Raw genomic sequence first — 26,822 nt, forward strand, 5'->3', positions numbered from 1 at the left:
AGTTGGAACTCATTCACCAATGACATCCCGCTGATTAATAAATGGAAAGCAGGGAGTTATTAATGTTTACACAAATATCATTTGTGGAAAATTACACCACATAAACATAATTACAGCAATGTACCTCACTGCAAAACAGCTTCTGCATTTTGATTAAACCTATTAGCGCGTAATTCAACTCTCAGCTGCTTCATCACATCCACCGCAGACACCATTTCAATCTAAAGCAGAGATTCCCCCTCCCTCAACTGATTCTTAATCATACCTCTTTTAAAGATGTGAATACTTTACTGTGGTGCTTGAACTTTGCATTTTAATTAGAGACTGCTGAACTGAAACGTAACTCACCACCGCTGATTCCTCCTCCCTGTCGGCCTAGATGTCGGGTTTCAACGGGAAAATTGAGCAAAAAAAAATCCCAATTCTCACAGGAAGAAGGTCAGTTTGCCTGAGCTGGAGCATTTCTGATATCAAGAGAGATTGGAGAGGCTGTGCATGTTCTCCTACAGCTGAGAATGCTGAGGGGGGACCTGATTGAGGTGTATATAATTATGATGGACATAGATAGGATGGATAGGAAGGTACTTCTCCTCTTAGTAGAGTGGTCATTGAATCATAGAATCAACAATGCAGAAGGAGGCCATTCGGCCCATCGAGTCTGCACCGGCCCTTGGAAAGAGCACCCTACTCAAGCCCACGCCTCCTCCCTATCCCCGTAACCCAGTAACCCCACTTAACCTCTTTGGACACGAAGGGCATTTTAGCATGGCCAATCCACCCAACCTGCACAGCTTCGGGCTGTGGGAGGAAACCGGAGCACCCGGAGGAAACCCACGCACACACGGGGAGAACGTGCAGACTCCGCACAGACAGTGATCGAAGCTGGGATGCTGGAGCTGTGAAGCAACTGTGCTAACCACTGAGTACCGTGCTGCCCCACGTCAATGACCAGGGAGCATAGATTTAAGGTAAGGGGCAGGAAATTTAGAGGGAATTTGAGGAAAAAGATTTTCAGCCAGAGGGCAATGGGAATCTGGAACTCATTGCCTCAAAGTGTGGTAGAGGCGGGAGCCCTTGCAACATTTAAGAACTTCTCCCCATGCAATACTTGTGTTATAACCCCAATGGAGGTCCCGGGGTCAGCACTATATGATTTCCCGTGACCTCCCTGGAATATGAACTTCCCCTTTAAGACAGACAGGTCTTCCCCTTTAAGGGGCAGGGGTTCCCCTTTACAAGCAGAGCCCCAGTAGTATTGAAACCCTGGCCTAGCTGCAGGTCGGGGAAGGAGAGCCTGAGGGGAGTGGAGTAGTATTGCCATCGTATCGAAATAAACCTTGCTGTGTAATTTCTCCTTCCGTCTCTGCCTGCCGCGGATTCAACATTGTGTTACATAATTCAGCCTGTTGAAAGAAATGGGTTCGGCCTCCCATTCGGCCTCTGGCAGCTTCATTCTGATCTGAAAGCCCATCAGAAAGATCAGCTTTTAGTCGGTTACGTTAATACGTTGGGTCACTGAAGAAATCCATGGGAGTGGAAGTTTTCCACCACTGGCAGGTTGTAGAAGCCAGCTATTTTCTAGTACACCTGTTAATCTATAATGGGTAAAAGTGAGCATTAAGACCCTGGAATTAAATACCATTTTAAAACTCACCCATAACCTCAGGTCTTTTCAAAACACACATCCAGCATTTCAAAACATAGCTTCAACAGAACACAGAAGAAGATGGATCAAAACAGCATTCTTATTCAGCTAATAAATACATTTGCAAGATAAAGTGACCAAGGACAGGGTAGGGTCCCTGACAATGGCACAGAAACCTAAAGGTGCTATTGGCCTCAGCAAGAATCCAGTTCAAGCAGCTTGTGATAAGAAAGCCAAATCGTATGCCACAACTCATACAGGAATTCATCGATTAAACATTTTAGACTAACATTGCATATGGACGATGGACAGCTTACCATCAAATCAAATGTATTTCACTCTAACACAAACCAATTAGGATTATATAGGGGTGTAATTCGATGGCTGAAGACAGATATGATACAGTATAACTGTGAGGTTTCGTTCAGCAATTTTTATCCGGATCATTCTACACCAAGGGTGGGCAAACTTTTCCGTGCAAGGGCCACATTCAGAAATTCACAATTTTAAAGGGCCGCACAGTATATTAATTAATAGTCCCGGTTGTAACCAATTAGCGTGCGGCATATACCTCAGCGCTTCCCCCGGCGGCATCCTGCCTTTAGCCCTCTTTTTCTCTACTTTTCAAAAATGGCGCTTCACCCGGTTATGATTCTGGGCGCCTCATATAGAACATAGAACAGTACAGCACAGAACAGGCCCTTCGGCCCTCGATGTTGTGCCGAGCAATGATCACCCTACTCAAGTCAACGTATCCACCCTATACCAGTAACCCAACAGCCCCCCCCCCCCCCCCCCCCATTAACCTTATAAAAAAAATTAATTTTTTTTTTATGACTTGATCTTGGTGGGCCGCATAAAGACCTTTGGCGGGCCGCATGCGGACCACTGCCAAGGTTATATGATGTTACAGTTAGCAAGCTGCTTTCAGTGCCGCGCTCAGCGTGCGAGGGAACCAAAACGTAGCACCAGCCCACGTTAACGCAAGGCACAGTGAGCACAGAAATGGGTTCACACACGTAGCTTATTTATTTGCAAATAACCCGGGCGGGGTTCTCTGGTCTTCCAGCCACATTTTCCGGCGTTGTGCGCCCCCTCTGGCAGCGGGATTCCCCAGGTGGGATTCTCCGCAAAACGGCAGGCAGGCAACTCCAGCGCGAAGGGGTGGCGTGAACCACTTCGGCGTCAGGCCGCCCCGAATGTGTGGAATCCTCCGCACTTTCAGGGGCTAGGCCGGCGCCGGAGCGGTTTGCGCCCCGCCAGTCTTGGCGCCACGCCAACCGGCACCGAAGGGCCTCCGCCACCCGGCGTGGGTTGGCGCATGCGTGGGAGCGCCAGCATGTGCTGCCGTCATCCCAGCGCATGTGCAGGTGGGGACCATCTCCGTGTCGGCCATCACGGAGGACCACAGCAACTGATGTGGAGGAATTGAGTGCCCCCACGGCACAGGCCCGCCTGCGGATCGGTAGGCCCCGATCACGGGCAAAGCCACCGTGGGTGCACTTCCTGGGGCCAGATCCCCCGTGCCCCCCCCCCCCCCCACCCCCCGAGGACCCCAGTGGCCGCCCGCTCACCGGTAAGTACCTACTCTAATTGACGCCAGCAGGACCGGCCGAAAACGGGTGGCCGCTCGGCCCATTGTGGGCCGGAGAATCGCCCGGGGGGGGGGGGGGGGGGTGCTGCTGCCAGCGGAATCCCCGGCACCGGAGAATTCGGCAGCCGGTGGGGGCGGGATTCATGCTGCACCCCCGCCGATTCTCCGACCTGGGAAACCTGCGGGCGTGGGTGCGCTGCCGGCGGAGCGGAGGATCTTGCCGATGGGGAATTCCGCAGCACATATTTATTAATCAGTTAAGATTGATGAACCATCCATCGCGGTGAGCTGGAGCTGCCAACAGCCTTGGCAGTTGTGAGTGACGCAGGATGTAGGCATCCTGGGAGCTGCGAGAGTACCTTACAAACTTGTAGAATCTTGGTATTGTGGTCGCAAACAATTTGAACATTGATGGAGTGACACCCTTTTCTATTGACGAAGATACCCAGCTGGCCGGCTGGAGCCTTGATGGCCACATGGTTGCAACTGATGGCACCCTGGATGCGGGGGAGCCCTGAAATTGCAGCAGAACCTTTGGCTCGCTCAGCCTGATTGGCTTGGTCCATCCTCAGACGTATAAATGTTCTTACCCGCCTGAACAAAGTATCAGTCGCCATCTTGTCACAGCTGTGTGCAGCCGTTTGGGAGACTCCATAAAGATCAGCCACTGAGCCCTGGAAAGATCCAGAGGCATAAAAGTTAAGGGTGACAGTGATCTTCAGAGCAATGGACATTGCGTGTTCCCCACAAATTTGGAGACTATCTGTGGCCCATTCATCTGACAAATGGACCTGTGGTTTCCCTCGGGGGGCAGAGCCTCCTGCGGCACTGGAGCTCATCATTTTGAGGTAGTTGGATGGTTGCCTGTCGACCTTGGCAGCTGGGATAATGGCGCCTTCTGCAGGGTCGCCATCCTTGCCCTTCCTGCCAGCCTCTCCTCTGAATTCCTCCCTGCGACCACCTGGGCTCCTCTCTCTTTGGCCCGTCTTTCTCCTCCGAGGGGGTGCTCCCTGCTGAATAGACTCTCAGTAGAGATGCAAATGGGGCTGACCCATGCACTGAGGGTGGCAAAGAGATGGAAATCTCCGAGATGTCAAAAGGCTGAAAAGTCCGGACCAGATGCAGAAACTGCCAAAGAAAGCAGTGAAAACGTTGGCAATATCCCAGTCTAAGCCCAAACCAAACTCTCAGTAACTCCGACTAACTCAGCCTGCATTCGCTCCGGCCCCCTTTAAACCAGCCCTTGGGTGACAAATCGGCTAAAACAGTTTGGTCCTCTGCCCGCGTTGCCCACGTGCCGGCCTGAAAATCGCACGGCCAGCGTAAGATCCAGGTCACGTGGAGGTACAATCCTCTCAATGAGCTTCCTAACTGTTGGCGGGCACAAACGCAAATCAGTGCGCGATCGTTGCCGTCTTGTGCGATTCCACGTGTTTCCTGGTCAGAGGCTGGCCCACATGGGCAGCGTGAAATTCCGCCCCGTGTATTCAGCACAGTGAGGTGTGGGTCCACTCACTGAAACAGGCCTCTTTTTAATTAATGGCTTAAATTCAACCCAAACAGAACATTGTGTTGCTCTGTTGGAGACAATACCGAGATAAATACACTTGCAGCGCAGCCACGGCAGAGCGAGGGAATGGGACTGACTGGATCCGCCCCAAGGAGAGCTGACGTAAACTCAATGGACCAAATGGCCTCCCTCTCTGCCCGAACGACTCTCTGACCATCACCAGAGAGTTCTCTTGCCTATCACCAAACTACCTCGTGATGAATGTCACTTTAAGACCAGCCTCACTTAGGGTCACGTGGTCTGAACGGCCAATCAATACCTAGCGCGCGGATCTCTCTCTGGGGACGTGGGGGTTTTCCCAGTTAGAAAGAATCTGCTACGGACTAGCTCAAAGCATGCAGCTAAGGAAGTGACATTGGAAATAAAGTTTGTTTGTTCAACTTAAGATGCATCCGGAGTACATCTTCACAAACCTGGTGCAAAGAACAGTGCATAACATTCACTAAAGGGGTTATGCACCAGAGCATTGACTCAGCTTTGATTTTTACCCTCCACCCACATTCCTCGTCCATTCATGGACTTAAGCTGCGAACAACTGGGTCGCACGGTGGCACAGTGGTTAGCACTGCTGCCTCACAGCTCCAGGGACCCAGTTCAATTCCGGCCTTGGGATGACTGTCTGTGCGGAGTCTGCACGTTCTTCCCGTGTCTGTAGGGGTTTCCTCCGGATGCTCTGGTTTCATAGAATTTACAGTGCAGAAGGAGGCCATTCGGCCCATCGAGTCTGCACCGGCTCTTGGAAAGAGCACCCTACCCAAGTTCAACACCTCCACCCTATCCCCATAATCCAGTAACCCCACCCAACACAAAGGGCAATTTTTCATGGCCAATCCACCTAGCCTGCACATCTTTTGGACTGTGGGAGGAAACCGGAGCACCCGGAGGAAACCCACGCACACACGGGGAGGATGTGCAGACTCCGCACAGACAGTGACCCAAGCCGGAATCGAACCTGGGACCCTGGAGCTGTGAATCCATTGTGCTATACACAATGCTACCATGCTGCCCATAAGTCCTCCCACAGTCCAGAGTTGTGCAGGTTAAGGTGGATTGGCCATGCTAAATTGGCCCTTAGTTAAGTTGGAGATAGGGTGGAGGCGTGAGCTTAAATAGGGTGCTCTTTCCAAAGACCGGCGCAGAATTGATGGGCCGAATGGTTTTCTTCTGCACTGTAAATTCTATGATTCTCTGACAACTCCTAAGTGAAACAGTGTCGGGCACTTGAATACCCGACTGAGGATAAACAGCAACGTTCAGGATCGGTAAATACATTTAACGCCCAATTAAATAATAAAGTGTTGAGAATAAAACACTCAAACTGATGCAAGTACTTTGCACTGGACAAACTCCGACTGATTTAGGGGTATTCAAGCATAAATTTACAAAGGGGCTGGCAAAGGGTTCTCACATCAAAAACAAACCTACTGGCATTGAGCCAGCCACGCACGGCACAAACTTAAACTGACGCCGAGTAAGAGAGTACAGTAACTGTGAAATCCAGTCACATGTGGGTGAATGACTGGCATCACAGGTTCCTGCATGGCTAAAATAAAGAAGATGTAATGAAAAAAAAATCCAAAAATAGAAGCCAGTTGCCGGGAAGTTGGGCTTGCGTTGACGAGAATCTTGCTGGCACCGTCTCAACTGTCAGATTTTTACAGGTGACAAGATGAGGTTCCCGCCCATTCATTTCAATAAATTATCATCTCTTTCAAGGGCTTCCTTCCCCCCAGAATCATAGAATTTACAGTGCAGAAGGAGGCCATTCGGCCCATTGAATCTGCACCGGCCCATATTTCCACCCTATCCCCATAACCTAGTAACCCCACCCAACCTTTTTGGACACTAACAGCAATTTACCATTTAAAGAACACCCTAACCAAGTCCACACCTCCACCCTATCCCCACACCCCCACCTTATCCCCACACCTCCACCCTATCCCCACACCCTCACCCTATCCCCACACCCCCCACCCTATTCCCACACCCACCCTATCCCCACACCCCCACCCTATCCCCACACCCCCACCCTATCCCCACACCTCCACCCTATCCCCACACCTCCACACCCCCACCCTATCCCCACACCCCCACCCCACCCTATCCCCACACCTCCACCCTATCCCCACACCCCCACCCTATCCCCCACCCCCCACCCTATCCCCACACCCCCACCCTATCCCCACACCCCCTCACTATCCCCACACCCCCTCACTATCCCCACACCCCCACCCTATCCCCACACCCCCACCCTATCCCCACACCCCCACCCTCTCCCCACACCTCCTCCCTATCCCCACACCCCCACCCTATCCCCACAACCCCACCCTATCCCCACCTCCACCCTATCTCCACCCCCACCCTATCCCCACACCTCCACCCTATCCCCACACCTCCACCCTATCCCCACACCCCCACCCTATCCCCATACCCCCACACTATCCCCACACCCCCACCCATCCCCACACCTCCACCCTATTCCCGTAACCTCACAAAACCGTTATTGGTCACTAAGGGCAATTTATCATGGCCAATCCACCTAACCTGCACATCTTTGGACTGTGGGAGGAAACCGGAGCACCCGGAGGAAACCCACGCAGACACGGGGAGGATGTGCAGACTCCACACAGACAGTGACCCAGCGGGGAATCGAACCTGGGACCCTGGTGCTGTGAAGGAAACTGTGTTAACCACTGTGCTACCATACCACACGGAGGGTGTACGCCCCTTCATCAGCGAGGTTTACAATGAACAATGAACAAAGAAAATTACAGCACAGGAACAGGCCTTTCGGCCCTCCCAGCCTGCGCCGATCCAGATCCTTTATCTAAACCTGTTGCCTATTTTTCCAAGGATCTACTTCCCTCTGTTCCCCTCCCGTTCATATATCTGGGTTTTAAAAATTGGGAACCAGGCGAAGGGAACCTACCAGGGGAACGCAGGTAAATACAGCCCCTCGGAGGGAGGGGGACATGCTAGGGAAGTTCCCTGGCACTGCCCGCTGCACCGCTCCCTGGCACTTAACCATGGCATTGTCACCAGTGCCAGTGGGGCTCTGGGGAGCTCATGGGGGGGGGGGGGGGATTGTCCCCTTATCGATGGAGGGCACTCCCCCCGTCTGGGGTTGGGGGGTTGCTCATGTTGGGGGGATGGTTTCTATATGTTATGTGGAGGGCAAGGGGGTTGGGCGCGATACCCTGATCTCTGGATTCCCTGCATTGCTAAGTTGTTCTAGCATCTCCCCACCAGCATGACGGTGTGGGCCACACTCCCATTTTATTTTGCAAAGAGTGCTGCACAATGTGTTGAGAAAGAATTGGCTGTACAGCTGGTGAGCTGGATGCCAGAATTCTCCCTTCAGCCGGTACTTGGTGCAACATTGAGATAATTCCGCCCAGTGTGCACACATGGGGCAGCATGGTAGCATGGTGGTTAGCATAAATGCTTCACAGCTCTAGGGTCCCAGGTTCGATTCCCGGCTGGGTCACTGTCTGTGTGGAGTCTGCACGTCCTCCCCGTGTGTGCGTGGGTTTCCTCCGGGTGCTCCGGTTTCCTCCCACAGTCCAAAGATGTGCGGGTTAGGTGGATTGGCCATGCTAAATTGCCCGTAGTGTCCTAAAAAGTAAGGTTAAGGGGGGGTTGTTGGGTTACGGGTATAGGGTGGATACGTGGGTTTGAGTAGGGTGATCATTGCTCGGCACAACATCGAGGGCCGAAGGGCCTGTTCTGTGCTGTACTGTTCTATGTTCTATGGATGGGGATTTTATTCGGATTGTGGGGTTTCCTGTCCTGCCACTGGAAGAGTCAGCGGGGGTGCATTGCCCCACCGATCCCGCCTGCCCCGCATCCATTCAGTGCTCCGAGGAGTTTTAATTGGCTGGAGATGGAATTTCCACCTTCGCTCAGCAAGATGTGCCATCAGAGAGCGCTGTCGGCCAATCTGATTGGCAGCTCTTTCCTCCCAGCAGTGCCTGAGGCAACAGTGCCCGGGACTGGGGCTACAATCGGTCCCTAGAATCAAAGTGCCTTAGTCCAGATCCAGCTGAGGGTGGGGAAGGGGAGGGTGGGCTTCGGGCAGGAAGTGGAGGTGATATCTGGGGTGGGGCCAGGGAGCACCCGCAGGGGGCAGGTCTTGTTGGCAGGCACCCGGCGGAGTTGAAAGGAGGCTGTTGATGGAGGCGTCCTCCCCTCCCATCTCCCAACCCCTTGCCTGAAGCCCGACCAGGGTGATTTTCTGAGCCTCCCCCAACCCCTCTGTTCCTGAACTCCTCCTGCCAAACACTAAATTGAGGCCAGGTGGGAAACGGCCCTTAAATGACTAATAAATAGGCCGGTTAAGGGCCTCAACTTTGACAAGGAAGGGCTGGCCCGTACTTCGCCCTTATCCGCTGTAAAACTGCAGCAAGGTCGGACAGGTGGGATGGCAATGAGAATTTTGCCCTGCCACCTCCTGCCCCTGTCTGCAAACCCACTGGTGGGGGCACCATGAAGGAAGGAGCAGAGAGTTCGGTTCAGGTTTTTAATCAGCTTCATGGAAATGGGCTGGGACACAGAGGGGGATTGGTAAAATGGCACCAGAAGGAATTGGGAGAGGAGCCTAATGTCTTGCCATGCTCTGCCATGATATGCCACGGGGAGGCTAACTGTGTCAATTGAGTGCCTCATTACAGGCCACGTCTCACCTCTGCCGGCATTTCACTGGCACCAGGAGTTGCTGCAACTCTGTTGGGAGACTGCGGAGTAACAAAGTGGCGCACAGCGGGTGCCCAGGGTAGAGCCCCGACCACAGCACCACCGATTGAATGTACCTCCATCCCCAATCACTCAAGCCTTCCCGCCTGACCCCCAACAAGGCCAAAAAACAAAATGAACTGCGTTCGAGGGCACCTTGACAGTGGCCAACTCCATCAGAAGCGCTGCCAACCTAATGGCTCTCTGATTGGGCCAGCTGCTCCGGGAGGGAGATGGCTGCCCCCCCCCCCCCATTGGACGATGGCACTGACAGCTTCACTGGGGTCGGGTCCGACCCTTCGAGCCCCGACAACAGGACGTCTTACTTTCTTCAAGACTTCCGCCCAGAATTATTCAAAACCTTCCGGTTTTGAAAGGAACATGACCACGAAATGTAAATTAAAATCACTTATTGTCACGAGTAGGCTTCAATTAAGTTACTGTGAAAAGCCCCTAGTCGCCACATTCCGACGCGGCTGGTACGGGAATCGAACCGTGCTGCTGGCCTGCTTGGTCTGCTTTAAAAGCCAGCGATTTAGCCCAGTGAGCTAAACCAGCCCAGCCCAGCTAACCAACCAGCTAAATCAGGAAGCTGAATATAATTCTTTAAGATGGCAACAGAAAGACAAAAAAAAAATTTACAAAAATTCACACTTGGCAATACCACACGGAGAGAGAGCTGGAGAAAAAGAAAATGAAAACAAGATTATTCAGTGAAGTACAGAATCAAAATAATAGTTCTGTGAAAATAGTGGAATGCTTGCGCGATAGTGTTTAATATCTCAAAAAAACAATCAAGCTCTCAGAATATATTCTTATCATACATTTGCTTTTCACTTTCCTAAATATCTGCAGGCCTGGGCAATAGTGAAACCTGCTGATGGCTGCTTAGATTGTAATGTTCTCTGTCTGTTGATTTATTGTTCAATCCCTAAGTATCTATTGTGGGCATCTGGTCAAGGAGAGTGCAAAGTTACTGGAATCAGTCCATCTTGGCTCAGTCGCATAACATCCCTGATCTCTTTTCCAGTTGGCGACTGTTGGCGGAATGCGGGCTCGCTATTCAACATTTTTGGAATTCCACTCTTGTCGCATCTGATTAGCACATTTTTAGCTCTGACATTTCTCTTCATCATTCACTCACAGGGCTTGGACAGGTCTGACAAGGCCTCCAGGTGTTGCCCATCCCGCGTTGCTCTTGGGAAGGAGTTGGTGTGCCACCTTTTGAACTCAAGTGGTGTGCACTTCAGAGAAGTGGTTAAGCGTCAAAGAAGCAGACAAGACACCTTCCCTCAAGGGCAGGAGTGAACCAGGCAGTTTCGGGGTCACCAATGCCAATACTCGTATTTTAGTCCAGATTTAATTAGTTCACCGGATATAAGTTCCCCAGCTCCTGTCGTGGAATTCGAGCTCACGGGCAGGATTTTGGGTCAGGACCCCGATATTGGCATCAAATGCAGGCCCTGACCCTGCACCTTGTGCAAGCAGCCATGCGATATGGATTCTGACGTGAATTGGCCAATTCGTGGCCAGAGGGCATGACGGAAATCCAATTAGGGATGTCAATCAGACTCTCGATGCTGCAGGGCTTATAGGAGGCCGTACAAACTGCAGCCTGCGTTCAGCTGACAGAGAGAGAGAGAGAGAAAGCGAGAGCGAGAGAGAGAAAGAGACAGGGTCACTGATTTAGCACTTCTGAGATATTATTAATACAAAATGGTGGTCTGTGACTACCGTTGTGGCCAGTTGGGTATTGGGTGCCCCAGAGTCAGCCTGTCACCCCCTTGTTCTACTGCAAGAAGGCTGCCTCTAGGCGGTTGCTGTGTCCCTGACTCTGGGGGGGGGGGGCTGAAGGCTGATTGGAAAATTTCAGTTGGCCCCTCATCATTAGCCTTCATTAGCTTTTTAATTTTCTATTTTCTTAACGTCCTGCAATTCAGACCCCAATCCAGCTTCTAGGAACATGGCTCAAGGGCAGAATGGTGTCAATAAATTAGCTCGAGAAGGATAATAATTCCCATTTCCACCCACCCCCATATCTCCGGATCATTCATTCAGGCCTTTGGATTTCTAAATCAGTGACAGGCCCTGCGCGCTACCTAACCATGTCATCCACACAAGCATACATTGATGGAATGATCTCAAATTTGCAGGAGAGCATTTTGCAAGCGAGTACAAAGGACAGGAGGAGTAATGAATTTTCTATTTAAGGGAGAGAAATTCAATCTAATTTGGCCTGTTATTTGTTTGGAAAGTGATGGTTATGGACCAGATTTGGGGTCCTGATCACTCATACTTCATCACTTCTGAGTTATAGAGTTATCGAGGACTACAGCACAGAAAAGGCCCTTCGGCCCATTGCATCTCTGCTGGTCAAAAACAACTACCTAACTATTCTAATCCCATTTACCAGCAGTTGACCCATAGCCTTGTGTGCCTTGGCATCGCAGGTGCACATCTAAATTCTTCTTAAATGTTATGAGGGTCTCTGCCTTAAGGGTCACCACCCTTTCAAGCAGCAAGTTCCAGATTCCCAGAATGCTCTGGGTGCAAAGGCATCTCCTCACATCCCCTCTCCATCTTGACCTCCTGCCCCTCACCTGAAATCCTTGTCCCTGGTCACTGATCTCTCCAAAGAGGAAACGTTTCATCCTGTCTACTCTATATATGCCCCTCATAGTCTTATACATCCTACCTTTCAATTCAATACGAGCATGGCTGATCTTCTCTTGGCCTCAACTCCACCTCCGGCCCATTCCCCATAACCTTTCAACCCATTACTAATTAAAAATCCGTCCAGCTCCTCCTTAAATTTACTCACTGTTCCAACATCCACCGTACTCTGGGGTAGCAATTCACGGCCCTTTAAGAGAACATATTTTTCCTCAGCTCCGTTTTAAATGTCTTACCCCTTCTCCGAAAGTACTGATCTCTCGTTCTGGATTGTCCCACAAGAGGAAGCATCCGCTCCACGTCTACTTTATCCATACCATTTATCATCTTATATCCGTGAATTACACCACCTCTCATTCGTCTAAAATTGAGAGAGTATAGGCCTAAACTGCTCAATCTCCCCCTCGAGAGCTGGTTTAGCACAGGGCTAAATCGCTGGCTTTGAAAGCAGACCAAGGCAGGCCAGCAGCACGGTTCAATTCCCTCACCAGTCTCCCCGAACAGGCGCTGGAATGTGGTGACTATGGGCTTTCCACAGTGACTTCATTTGAAGCCTACTTGTGACAATAAGCGATTTTCATTTCATTTCTCATCTCTGGAATCAATCTCGTGAACCTCCTCTGAACTGAAATAAAAGCAAATGATTGTGGATGCTGCAATCTGAAACAAAAACAGAAAATACTGGACAACCTCAGCAGGTCTGTCAGCATCTGCGGAGAGAGAAGGAAGCTAACGTTCCGAGTCTGGATGACTCTTTCCCAAAGTTCCTCTGAACTGCCTCGAATGCAACTACATCCCTCCTCACAATAAGGGAACCAAAACTGTACCCAGTACTCCAAGTGCGATCTCACCAATGCCTTGTGCAGTTTCAGCAAGACTTCCCTAATTTTATACTCGATTCCTTTATCTATAAAGGAAAAAATTCCATTTGCCTTCCTTATTACCTGCTGTACCTGCATACTAGCTTTCTGAGATTCATGCACGAGGACCACAGATCCCTCCAAAACACTCTGAAGTTTCTCTCCAATTAGATAGTAAGTTGTCTTTCCATTTTTTCCAACCAAAATCTGTTCCGGCCACTGGTCCACATTAAACCCCTTCTGCCAAATTTTGGTCCACTCACCTAACCTGTCTATCTCCATTTGTAAATTTCTTATTTCCTCATTGCAACTTACTGTCCCACCAGGGACTGGTTTAGCTCAGTGGGCTAGAGAGCTGGTTTGTGCTACAGAACAAGGTCAGCAGCGTGGGTTCAATTCCCGTACCAGCTGACCCGAACAGGCGCCGGAATGTGGCGACTAGGGACTTTTCAAAGTAACTTCATACTTGTGACAATAAAAGGTTATTATTATTATTATTTTAACGCCATCTTCACATTTGGTTGTAGTACCTTCTAGCCCTACATCCAAGTCATTGTGTTACAATTAAATAAAGGTACTTGCCACCTGAAGGGACCGGTGTGTGTCTACGCCAAAGTCCCTCTGTTCCTCAATGCTTCCCAGAGTTCTGCCGTTCATCATATATTCCCTTGCCTTGTTTGTCCTGCCCAAGTGCATCACCTCACACTTACCCGGATTGAATTTTCCACAGATCAACCCATCTGACCAGACCAACTATATCCTCCTGCAATCTAACTTCAAAGCTGCCAGAACATTCCGACAGGAGGCCATTTTACTGGAAGCCGGATTGGGGGCAGAGTGGCACAGAGATGGTAAAGATCATGAAAAAGAAAATTCAGATCGATGGTCAGGGGTCACCTGGAGTTTTCTAGTCAGCCTGTAGAACCCTCACAGCATCTGGAGGCAGCCCACTGGTCACCGAGACTGGTGTCAGGGTCGTGATGTGCATAATTCCTGGTACCATACATGTGGCCCAGTTGTAACCGGATCTTCAGCAGCTCACCAACAGACTTTGTAGAGGCCGACGGAAGTGGCTCACACAGAGCTAGGTAAATAGGTTTTAATAGTTACATTTCCATAGAGCCAGAAGGGTCAAAACACCAAAACATTTACAGGCGACATCTCTGTGACACAATGGGCAGGATTCTCCGGCCGCGTCCGCCCGGCAACCGGAGAAACCCGCCTGAGGTCAAAGGACTTCTCCATTGTCCGCGTCTTGCCTGTGGCCTTCTTGCGGTGGGCGGGGCAGGAGAATCCAGCTCAATGAGTATCATTCATTCTTCGGGCAGAAAGACTGTCCGCTATTAAAATGAAAACTGACGATGGCCAAAGACTAACAGTTTGGTTTTTCTGACAGATTGACTTGAAAAATTATCAAAATATTTACGATACATGCACTATGAGGTGAAGTTAACAGAGAGCGGTAATATTAACTTTTTATCAGGAATAATTGTGTTGCAATCAGATAAAATAATTCTGATGACAATGTAATGGTCGCAGACACCTACTCTTGCATATTAACAATTACCACACCATTGAAAAATAATTTTCCGTCACTATTTTTGAAAATTCTAATCAAAGAAACAAGCTAATACGGAATAGCGGGTTACTGTGTGAGGGGTATAGAACTTAACTGACAAATGGACACCTTACTGCGGTACATGTCATTTATTTGCCTGGATTCTGAGGTCTGTGGTGAAGCAAGGTGCTTGCTCAAAGAAAGTCTCAGTCAGAAACAAAGTAAATGTATCTGGCATCCCAAAATCTGGAAGCACCCGATAAGCAGGTCCTGCCCTGAAAACTACAATCTCCATCAGGCATTGCTGTCCATCAAATCTGGGTTGCGGTGCGCTGATGCCCTGCTCGTTGGGTCGGAGATTAATGGTTGAATCCAATCTGGTCCAGCCTAATCCCTTCCTTTTCCTGGCTGGGTCCACCTCAGTGGAGAAATTGGCCCGGCTTCAGTTATCCTATTTCCCTGACCCCTCCTACCACAGGAACAAAATTCCGGAAATTCCCTATATCCAGTGCATGTCTGGTCTCTAGCATCCCAGGTACAGTGTCTGGTCCCTGCAATCTCGTTGATGAGAATTTAACCACTCCAAGTGCTTTTGATTATAGCATAGTTTAATGGGATCAAGCCAGTGATAGAACATAGAATGATACAGCGCAGTACAGGCCCTTCGGCCCTCGATGTTGCACCGACATGGAAAAAATCTAAAGGCCATCTAACCTACACTATGCCCTTATCATCCATATGCTTATCCAATAAATTTTTAAATGCCCTCAATGTTGGCATGTTCACTACTGTTGCAGGTAGGGCATTCCACGGCCTCACCACTCTTTGCGTAAAAAACCCACCTCTGACCTCTGTCCTATATCTATTACCCCTCAATTTAAGGCTATGTCCCCTCGTGCTAGCCACCTCCATCCGCGGGAGAAGGCTCTCGCTGTCCACCCTATCTAACCCTCTGATCATTTTGTATGCCTCTATTAAGTCACCTCTTAACCTTCTTCTCTCTAACGAAAACAACCTCAAGTCCATCAGCCTTTCCTCATAAGATTTTCCCTCCATACCAGGCAACATCCTGGTAAATCTCCTCTGCACCCGTTCCAAAGCTTCCACGTCCTTCCTATAATGAGGCGACCAGAACTGTACGCAATACTCCAAATGCGGCCGTACTAGAGTTTTGTACAACTGCAACATGACCTCATGGCTCCGGAACTCAATCCCTCTACCAATAAAGGCCAACACACCATAGGCCTTCTTCACAACCCTATCAACCTGGGTGGCAACTTTCAGGGATCTATGTACATGGACACCGAGATCCCTCTGCTCATCCACACTACCAAGAATTTTACCATTAGCCAAATATTCCGCATTTCTGTTATTCTTTCCAAAGTGAATCACCTCACACTTCTCCACATTAAACTCCATTTGCCACCTCTCAGCCCAGCTCTGCAGCTTATCTATGTCCCTCTGTAACCTGCAACATCCTTCCGCACTGTCTACAACTCCACCGACTTTAGTGTCGTCTGCAAATTTACTCACCCATCCTTCTGCGCCCTCCTCTAGGTCATTTATAAAAATGACAAACAGCAACGGCCCCAGAACAGATCCTTGTGGTATGCCACTCGTAACTGAACTCCATTCTGAACATTTCCCATCAACTACCACTCTCTGTCTTCTTTCAACTAGCCAATTTCTGATCCACATCTCTAAATCACCCTCAATCCCCAGCCTCCGTATTTTCTGCAATAGACGACCGTGGGGAACCTTATCAAACGCTTTACTGAAATCCATATACACCACATCAACTGCTCTACCCTCGTCTACCTGTTCAGTCACCTTCTCAAAGAACTCGATAAGGTTTGTGAGGCATGACCTACCCTTCACAAAACCATGCTGACTGTCCCTAATCATATTATTCCTATCTAGATGATTATAAATCGTATCTTTTATAATCCTCTCCAAGACTTTACCCACCACAGACGTTAGGCTCACCGGCCTATAGTTACCGGGGGTATCTCTACTCCCCTTCTTGAACAAAGGGACCACATTTGCTATCCTCCAGTCCTCTGGCACTATTCCTGTAGCCAATGATGACCTAAAAATCAAAGCCAAAGGCTCAGCAATCTCTTCCCTGGCTTCCCAGAGAATCCTAGGATAAATCCCATCCGGCCCCGGGGACTTATCTATTTTCACCTTGTCCAGAATTGCCAACACTTCTTCCCTACGCACCTCAATGCCATCTATTCTAATAGCCTGGGTCTCAGCATTCTCCTCCACAATATTATCTTTTTCCTGAGTGAATACTGACGAAAAGTATTCATTTAGTATCTCGCTTATCTCCTCAGCCTCCACACACAACTTCCCACCACTGTCCTTGACTGGCCCTACTCTTACCCTAGTCATTCTTTTATTCCTGACATACCTATAGAAAGCTTTTGGGTTTTCCTTGATCCTACCTGCCAAAGACTTCTCATGTCCCCTCCTTGCTCGTCTCAGCTCTCTCTTTAGATCCTTCCTCGCTTCCTTGTAAATATCAAGCGCCCCAACTGAAACTTCACGCCTCATCTTCACATAGGCCTCCTTCTTCCTCTTAACAAGAGATTCCACTTCTTTGGTAAACCACGGTTCCCTCGCTCGACCCCTTCCTCCCTGCCTGACTGGTACGTACTTATCAAGAACATGCAATAGCTGTTCCTTGAACAAGCTCCACATATCCAGTGTGCCCAACCCTTGCAGCCTACTTCTCCAACCAACACATCCTAAGTCATGTCTAATGGCATCATAATTGCCCTTCCCCCAGCTATAACTCTTGCCCTGCGGGGTATACCTATCCCTTTCCATCACTAACGTAAAGGTCACCGAATTGTGGTCACTGTTTCCAAAGTGCTCACCTACCTCCAGATCTAACACCTGGCCTGGTTCATTACCCAAAACCAAATCCAATGTGGCCTCGCCTCTTGTTGGCCTGTCAACATATTGTGTCAGGAAACCCTCCTGCACACATTGTACAAAGAATGACCCATCTAATGTCATTGCGCTACCCAAACATCCAATCATATTAAAGAATTCTCACAGTCAACCAGGAAATAAAAATCACTAATAATTAAATCCTATTTTTCAAATTTTACACTCAGCAAGATAAAGACTAAAACAGACACCTGGATGAAGATAGAAACTGAAACTCAATGAATAAACTTCAAAAGGTTATTTTGCAATTATTACAAATTATATTGTTTGAAAAATATTCTAATGAATCATAATGGAGACGTTTAATAACATTCCGTAAATATAAAATAATATTTTCAGGGCCAGAGTGGTTGTTCAAGAGTAGAAATTACTCAAATCACTGTTTAAAAAACTCAGTCACCTGTTGTGAGAGTAAAAAAAAAGAAGTTCTTCCCTAATCAGTTGATTTCATTTGTTGTTGGCTCAGAGGCCGGGAATGTGCAGCTTGTGGCAGAGCAATGAATGACAGAATGTAACTTCAGGGTCACGGCGTTAACTTGCACTCAATCCTGAAGTTTCAAATGATGGGCAGCACGGTGGCCTCGTGGTTAGCACAGCTGCCTCACGGCGCTGAGGTCTCAGCTTTGAGTCACTGTCCGTATGGAATTTGCACATTCTCCCCGTGTCAGTATGGGTTTCGCCTCCACAACCCAAAGATGTGCAGAATAGGTGGATTGGCCACGCTAAATTTCCCCTTAATTGGAGAAAAATAATTGGGTAATCTAAATTTATTAATGATCAAAGATCCTGCAAAACTCTAGACCATTATATTATAGCCATCTGCCGACATGGTTTTTTAAAAAAAATTTAGATTACCCAATTATTTTTTCCAATTAAGGGGCAATTTAGCGTGGCCAATCCACCTACTCTGCACATTTTTGGGTTGTGGGGGCGAAACCCACGCAGACACGGGGAGAATGTGCAAACTCCACACGGGCAGTGACCCAGAGCCGGGATCGAACCTGGGACCTCAGCGCCGTGAGGCGGTTGTGCTAACCACTAGGCCACCGTGCTGCCCTTCTGCCGACATGGTTAACGCATCTTCTGTAAGCTGATAAAGTACCTGAAGATTGAAATGTAAAGTTTTGAAACTAAAGGTACTGGAATCGATTTACCAGCTAAACGATATCCTGCTAGGGCAAAACGCCTACCCCTTGTAAACTTTCTCATCCCTCAATTGGAACGGAAATTGGGAGTTGTCTATAAAGGGTCGACTCTGACAGATCAGCACCAAAACGTTCTGGATGAAAAGCTACCTCAGTATGTCCAAACAATAGCTTTGAAAACAATAAATACAATGTTACCAAGTTACCAATAAAAATATTTTTACCATATTAAGAAACACGTGTTATACTCCATTGTGCTTCCACGGTTTATTAAACAATAAGGTTTTATGTTGTCTCACCTCGTGTGGAGGGAAGGCAGCATCATACGTTCCATTGCCGAGCAGCCTATTTAAACCTGAAGATAAGAGAAACATCTGATTGTTTTCTGAGCAAATGGTGATCAATCTTTTAACCAATACGCAAAATAATGCATGGCCATGCGGAACATCATCTTGCTGATGTCAGCTAGCGAGAGGTAGACTTTTCAATGAAGCTATTCTTAAACATCTAGAGCAGGATTTTCCCTTCGGGGCAAGAAATGGGTCGGGTAGGCATCGATAGGAAAACAGTCACCCGCCCCGATTTACACAAGGGCATTCTCTTATCTGGCTTGGAATGGACGCTGGGCGGCTTTCAAAGCTGGACAGCCAAACGGAGGCTTCCCAGCTGGAAACATGAAAGTAGTTAGACAGGGCAGAATGGTTGTCCAGTGGTTAGCACTGCTGCCTCACAGCTCCAGGGTCCCGGGTTCAATTGCGGCCTTGGGTGACTGTCTGTGTGGAATTTGAACATTCCACTCCCCTTGTGTGTGCCTGGGTTTCCTCCGGGTGCTCCGGTTTCCTCCCGCAGTCCAAAGATGTGCAGGTTAGGTGGGTGGGCCACGCTAAATTGCCCCTTAGTGTCCAGGCATTCGCAGATGAGGTGGGGTTACGGGGATAAGATGGGGAAGTGGGCCGAGGCAGGGTGCTCTTTAAGAGGGTCAGTGCGGACTCGATGGGCCAAATGGCCTCCTTCTGCACTGTAGGCATTCTATGAAAGGAGCAGCAGGTTGCAAAAGGTGGTAAGGCTTCCCTCTTTAAAAATCAAATTTTAAAAAGCTTCATATGATCCTTATCCTTCAAACAGCAGTTAAAAAGATAGACCTTTAGGTCAGGCATCACTGTTGGCTGGCGGTGGTGGGGGAGGAGATGGGGAGGTTAATGGGTGGGGACCCCTCTCCAAGGCATCTGGCTGCTACCGCACATAGGTAACCAGGTAGGGAGGCCTCTGGGTTTTCTGGAGCTCCAGGAGGCCACCTCCAGGCATCTAAACTTGCCCTCTGCTCACATCCATCTGGAGGCAGACTGGAGATTCCCAGTTGGCCTGCTTTAATGGGTCTTTAATAACTGTGTGCGTGGGTGGCTTGGCTGATTACGTCACTGCACAAATGGTACTGGGGAGATGGAGCCCAAGAGCCAACATGCTGCTGAGAGAGGCTATCATTTGCTCCAGCCAGCCTTAATTGCCAGAGCCGGCAAAGATTCAAAACCCGGCACCAAACGTTCTGGGACTGATATGCTTGTGAATGTTATTATACTTTTATGCTATTTTAAAAAGACCTAATTAAATTTATTCTCTTGCTAAGCCCATTTTTGATTTTGTGATCTTGTATTTCCAATTAAGTATTTTCACTCAATGTGAGACCAGGCACCGGCATTATTCATTTCCTGGAAGTTGGAAACCTCAATAAACCCCAAGCACTTAGGAGTGAATTAGATTCTATTTATAGATTGAAATCAGAAAGCAAACGTTTGGCAAACCACCCAGGGGAGGATGTTTATATTTCAATTCAATAGCCCCATTGCACCTGTGTCCAGACAAAGCAAATGACGGTGCACTTCTTAAACATTAAAGCAGCTGGAATCAATCCCTATTAATGCGAGCGAGATTGAGAATTCCTGAGACCCTGGACACAAAGAATGTTCGGTCAACAGTCCCAACCTTCACTTCCCTTCTCTTGCCTGCTTCTCCAGGTCCAAAAAGATTCATGAAGTGTGTTACCGAACTGCATTAATAATTAAGGAATCACGTGACAACATATCGTACCGCAATAAGTTTGTTTAATTTTATCACACACACACTCGTGTCTGATAGTGAGAAATGAAGCCATCCCACTAATACCTGGAGACCCAGTGGAAGCCAACTTTGCCCCTTGTTATTAATGAGCATTCCCACCAATATCTGGAGTGCCGGATTAAGCCAATTTTGCCCTTTGTGATTAATGAGCTGGTTTCCTGTATTTTAATAGTCTTAAATTGGAGATTAATGTTTGATGTGTTGGGTACTCTGGATCTGTGGAGACTGCGTTTACCTTAGCAGTAACACATACAGGCTACCAACACTTGAAATAGTACAACACTATTTTATTAGGACAGAAACTGTTGAGCATACTTTCACTGTGGGTCGACACTATGTTAAATTAACTGAAGACCTATGCCTATCCTGACCAGTCTAGACTATCAGCACATGGTGAGGATCTGTGCTACAAGCTGTGAGCTCTGTCTTTCTCAGAGGCTGCATCCCGAATGAGCGGGAAAACTAGTGCCCTCTGGCTTTATAGTGAGTGTGCTCTAACTGGTGATTGGCTGCTGTGTTGTGTGTGTTGATTGGTCTTGCAGTATGTCAGTCAGTGTGTGGCTGCACCATTATATACTAATATGTATATTATGACAATGTTGGCTATAAGATGTGTCACATAAGGTGTGTGAACACAGCCCAGTCCATCACACGACCCTGCCTCCCATCCATTGACTCCATCTACACCTCCCGCTGCCTGGGGAAAGCGGGCAGCAGAATCAATGACCCCTCCCAGCCGGCTTAATCACCCTTCCAACTTCTCCCATTGGGCAGGAGATATAAAAGTCTGAGACCACGCACGAACAGACTCAAAAACAGCTTCTTCCCCACTGTTGCCAGACTCCTAAACGACCCTCTTATGGACTGACCTCATTAACATTACACCCCTGTATGCTTCACCCGATGGCGGTGCTTATGTAGTTACATTGTATACCGTGTGTTGCCCTATTATGTATTTTCTTTTATTCCCTTTTCTTTCCATGTACTTAATGATCTGTTGAGCTGCTCGCAGAAAAATACTTTTCACTGAACCTCGTACACGTGACAATAAACAAATCCAATCCAATCCAATTGATTGACTGGCAGCCCAACCAGTCCCCCAGGTTTACCATCTGATAACACTGGGATAAAATGACCCCAAAGAGGTGACGGGTGATTTAAGAGGGAACTGAACTGACTCAGCTGTTGTATAAGTTTACGCTCAGTGTAAGGCCAGCTTGAAGACCCCTGCCCGAGAGTTACCCAGTGGCGTGGGGTGGCTTAATGGGAAATCTCACTGACAAATGGCATGAGTAGAGAATCCTGGCGCTAGTGAACGTCGCACCATCGAGAGACACGCGGCTGGAGGAATGGAAATCCAGATCCTGATGTTTGAAAGTTGAGGCAGCAGCATGGGAAATATTACTGGCGTTCATTCCAGGGGATTTGCGACATGTATCAAAAGATTGAGCAGACAAATGGTGCGCTCTGTTCCATAGAGGACTCGAGGCCCTCATCTGGGAGCAATCAATGTCGCCCAACCCAAGGTAACAGCTGCTGTAAAAATTCCAGAATCTCAACACCTAATTTGCAACATATGCATGCCCACACTTTCCAGACTGTGCCATCAGGAGTTGGGACTCTGGACAAGTTCTTTTCCCTCCTTAACTGTAGGGCTGAGGATTGATGTCCCCCCAGGAATTGAGTGTGTAACCTTCAGCACTGTATGATTAAGCATATGTTGGTCAGTACCTTTACCCAGTAGGACTGAGGATTCATCTTATGTGGTTACTCCTGTAATATTGGCCCAGGTACAACAGAAATTGTATATTGCTACAACTTCACTATACATATAATACATGTAGAACTAAACAACTGGGTGTTATAAGACCATTTGACATCGGAGCAGAATTAGGCCATTGAGTCTGCTCCGCCATTCAATCATTGCTGATGTTTTTCTCATCCCCAAGCTCCTGCTTTCTCCCCATAACCACTGATCCCCTTATTAATCAAGAACCTATCTATCTTTGTCTTAAAGACACTCAGTGATTTGGCCTCCAGAGCCTTCTGCGGCAAAGAGTTCCACAGATTCACCACCTTCTGGCTGAAGAAATTCCACCTCATCTCTGTTTTAAAGAATCATGATGTGGAGATGCCGGCGTTGGACTGGGGTGAGCACAGTAAGAAGTCTTACAACACCAGGTTAAAGTCCAACAGGTTTGTTTCAAACACGAGCTTTCGGAGCACGGCTCCTTCTTCAGGTGAATGGAAAGGCTTGTTCCAGAAATGTTTATATAGACACAGTCAGAGATGCCCCGGAATGCGAGCACCTGCAGGCAATCAAATCATCAAAGATGCAGAGAGAGAGGTAACTCCAGGTTAAAGAGGTGTGAATTGTCCCAAGCCAGTTCAGTCGGTAGGCCTCTGCAAGTCCAGGCTTGTTGGTGGGGGCCGAATGTAATGCGACATGAATCCCAGATCCCGGTTGAGTCCGCATTCATGCGTGTGGAACTTAGCTATAAGTTTTTGCTCAGCAATTTTGCGTTGTCGCGTCTCCTGAAGGCCTCCTTGTAGAATGCTGACCCGGAGATCAGAGGCTGAATGTCCTTGACTGCTGAAGTGTTCCCCAACTGGAAGGGAACAGTCCTGCCTGTTGATAGTCGCACGATGCCCGTTTATTCGTTGTCGCAGTGTCTGCATGGTCTCGCCAATGTACCACGCTTCGGGACATCCTTTCCTGCAGCGTATGAGGTAGACTACATTGGTCGAGTCGCACGAGTATGCGCCGCGTACCTGGTGGGTGGTGTTTCCACGTGTAATGGTGGTGTCCATGTCGATGATCTGGCATGTCTTGCAGAGATTACCCTGGCAGGGTTTTGTGGTGTTGTGGTTGCTGTTCTGTAGGCTGGGTAATTTGCTGCAAACAATGGTTTGTTTGAGGTTGCGCGGTTGTTTGAAGGCAAGTAGTGGGGGTGTGGGGATGACCTTGGCAAGATGTCCATCCTCGCTGATGATGTGTTGGAGGCTGCGAAGAATCATCCCTTTAGTCTGAGATTGTGTCCTCTGCTTCTAGTTTTTCCTACTAGTGGAAACATCCATTCCATGTTCACTCTATCCAGGCCTCTCATTATCCTTGAAGTTTCAATAAGATCCCTCCTCATCCTTCTAAACTCCAACGAGTACAGACCCAGAGTCCTCAACCGTTCCTCGTATGACAAGCTCTTCATTTGAGGATCATTCTGGTGAACCTCCTGTGGACCCTCTTGACCTACAATTACCCGCGACTCAAATTAAAGCAAAATACGGCGGATGCTGGAAATTTGAAATAAATGTTCACGGAAGGGTCATAGAGACTCGAAACGTTAACTTAGTTTCTCACTACACAGACGCTGCCAGACCTGCTGGGTTTACGCAGCATTTTCTTCTTTTATTATCTCCTACTCCCTCTTTAAGATGGTGATCAAAGCAGGGTCACCAGACAGTTGCCCTGATCCAACCCACTTATGTGTACATTCTACCAGGGTAGCTGGTTGAAGATCAAGGCCTGAATTGTCCGAATGTTCGCTCATGGCTAAATTCCCTTGTCCCACCAGCAGAGCACCCCCTCCCGCGTGTTACCCAGCAGCGTGGGGTGTCTTCGGTGGAAATTCCCAAAGGAAGAGGGAACAAAGTATCCCACCACTAGCGGACGTGCGCTGCCGAGAAACACGTGGCTGAGGGGGTGGAGAATCCCGCCCCAAGAGTCGGTAGCGGGCGAACCTTTAACTTAAATCTGGCAAAACCATTTCCCTTTCACCGTCACTGGCCCAGCGTGGTATAGAACAAACCTACCTTCCAGGTACAGGACTCCACCATATGGTGCGTTCACTCAACAAAAGAGAAGGCAAGTAGGCTGCAAATTGTCCGTTCAAAATGAGCTACAGCTTGTACATAACAGCAGTCAGTACTCTGAAATTGAAATGTAATGGCTTATTTGAAACATTACCTATTTTCGATTTCCCATCTTCATATTTGGTCCTCTGCAACATGTGATGCACGATCCTGCTTCTCGTCGAATTACTGAAAAACGTGTCTTTGTTGTTTATGGTGAAGCTGAAGAGAGGTTTTGTTTAAGAAAGAAAAAGAGCACGTGAAGTTCCATGGTTGAGTTTTTGTGTGCTGCTAAAATAACAAAATGGAACCTGATTTCAAAAATTCATTCATGGGATGTGTACGGCGCTGGTGGGTCAGCATTTATTGCCCTTGGGCTGAGTGGCTTTCTAGCCCATTTCAGAGTTTTGAATACATTTTTTAAAAAAAATTAAATTTAGAGTACCCAATTCATTTTTTCCACTTAAGGGGCAATTTAGCGTGGCCAATCGACCTACGCTGCACATCTTTGGGTTGTGGGGGTGAAACCCACACAAACACGGGGAGAATGTGCAAACTCCACACGGACAGTGACCCAGGGCCGGGATCGAACCTGGGACCTCAGTGCCGTGAGGCAGCAGTGCTAACCACTGTGCCACCGTGCTACCCAGCCCATTTCATTGCTGTGGATGTGGAGTTCCATGTGGGCCAAACCAGGTAAGGATGTCACATTTCCTTCTCCGAAGGGGGGGGATCCAGATGGCTTTTTATGACAATCGATGCATGGTTTTCATTAAATTTAAATCTGTTTTCATTTAGAATTTGAATTTCACCATCTGCTGTGGTGGGATTCGAACCAGGGTCACCAGAGAACTACCCTGGTTCTCTGGCCTCCTGACAATACCACCGTGTCATCACCTTCCCATGATTGAAACCAGGAAACATTAAATATGAGATTTACACCCACTATCATAACTTCTCAATCCTTGATTTAATTCTTTGGAATCTGTCACATTCATGCAAATTAATACCATTAAAATAACTGTGTGCGTACATTTTTGAATTCTGTTTGTGGGAACATGCTTATTGCGAGGAAAGCACTTACTGATGCATACGTGCTCGACTGAATGGCGCGGTGTAGCAATCAGTCTCTTCCAGATCTGGCAGAGCTTCCTTGTCGAGTTTCATTGGATTTCTTGGCAACCAACTCTTCACCTGTCGCAGGTTCCTCTGAATGCTAATAAGCAAATGCCAGACTACTGATACTTAAAATGAAATGCACTTAAATAATATGAGAATATTAGTTCAAATTTTAATCGGGTTTGGCAGTTCACCGTGACTTCCACGTTACCGAAACCTGTGTGAGGGGCCATTGCCAGCTCACTGATTTTGTTTTCAAATCTGCAAAGTATTTCAAACCAGAATTGACCTTTTTTTAAAAACTAAATGTCAGAATGGTGGTGATGTTTATTGTTACAATTAATCAAAGTAAATTGCCCTAAATATTCATTGTGTGCGTCATTTTGATAAACTTGTCTCGAAGTCTTTCTAATGCATTTAGATTTAGAGTCTTACCGTAACTAATAATCATTCATTTCGAAGTGATTGTTTTATGTTTGTTTTGTATGGTTTAAATATTGACATGAGATAATTGTCGATTATAATTTTCCTGCTAACAGAATGGGGAATATTATGAGTGTTTAGAAAGGGCAGTTTGTTTATCACATGACTGGGCTCTGTACAAAACTAGTCTTCCTATTATCGGCTTACGGTTTAGAGAGAGTATCTTGAAAAATATGATTTAAAATAAAACTAGGAAAACTCGGGTGGCACGGTAGCACAGTGGTTAGCACAGTTGCTTCACAGTGCCAGGGTCCCAAATTCAATTCCCCGGCTTGGGTCACTGTCTGTGTGGAGTCTGCACCTTCTCCCCGTGTCTGCTCCGGTTTCCTCCGGGTGCTCTGGTTTCCTCCCACAAGTCCCGAAAGACGTGTTTGTTGGGTGAATTGGACATTCTGAATTCTATCTCAATGTACTGGAACTGGAGCCGGAATGTGGCGACTAGGGGCTTTTCACAGTAACTTCATTGCAGTGTTAATGTAAGCCTACTTGTGACACTAATAAAGATTATTATTATTACAT

General features: G+C 48.0%; 1 protein-coding gene across 1 annotated transcript in view; it reads right to left on the minus strand.

The window, feature by feature from the left end:
• ano3 (anoctamin 3) overlaps positions 1-26,822 on the minus strand; it is a 313,721-nt gene that overhangs the window by 205,437 nt on the left and 81,462 nt on the right. Inside the window, exons 8-10 of the mRNA XM_038808322.1 lie at positions 25,786-25,917; positions 24,817-24,923; positions 19,037-19,092 (exon numbers count right to left, since the gene is read on the minus strand). Coding sequence (XP_038664250.1) covers positions 19,037-19,092; positions 24,817-24,923; positions 25,786-25,917 — 295 coding nt within the window. The remainder of the gene's footprint in view (positions 1-19,036; positions 19,093-24,816; positions 24,924-25,785; positions 25,918-26,822) is intronic.

The sequence above is a fragment of the Scyliorhinus canicula genome, chromosome 9 (assembly GCF_902713615.1).
Source record: "Scyliorhinus canicula chromosome 9, sScyCan1.1, whole genome shotgun sequence".
NCBI classification, from domain to species: domain Eukaryota; kingdom Metazoa; phylum Chordata; class Chondrichthyes; order Carcharhiniformes; family Scyliorhinidae; genus Scyliorhinus; species Scyliorhinus canicula.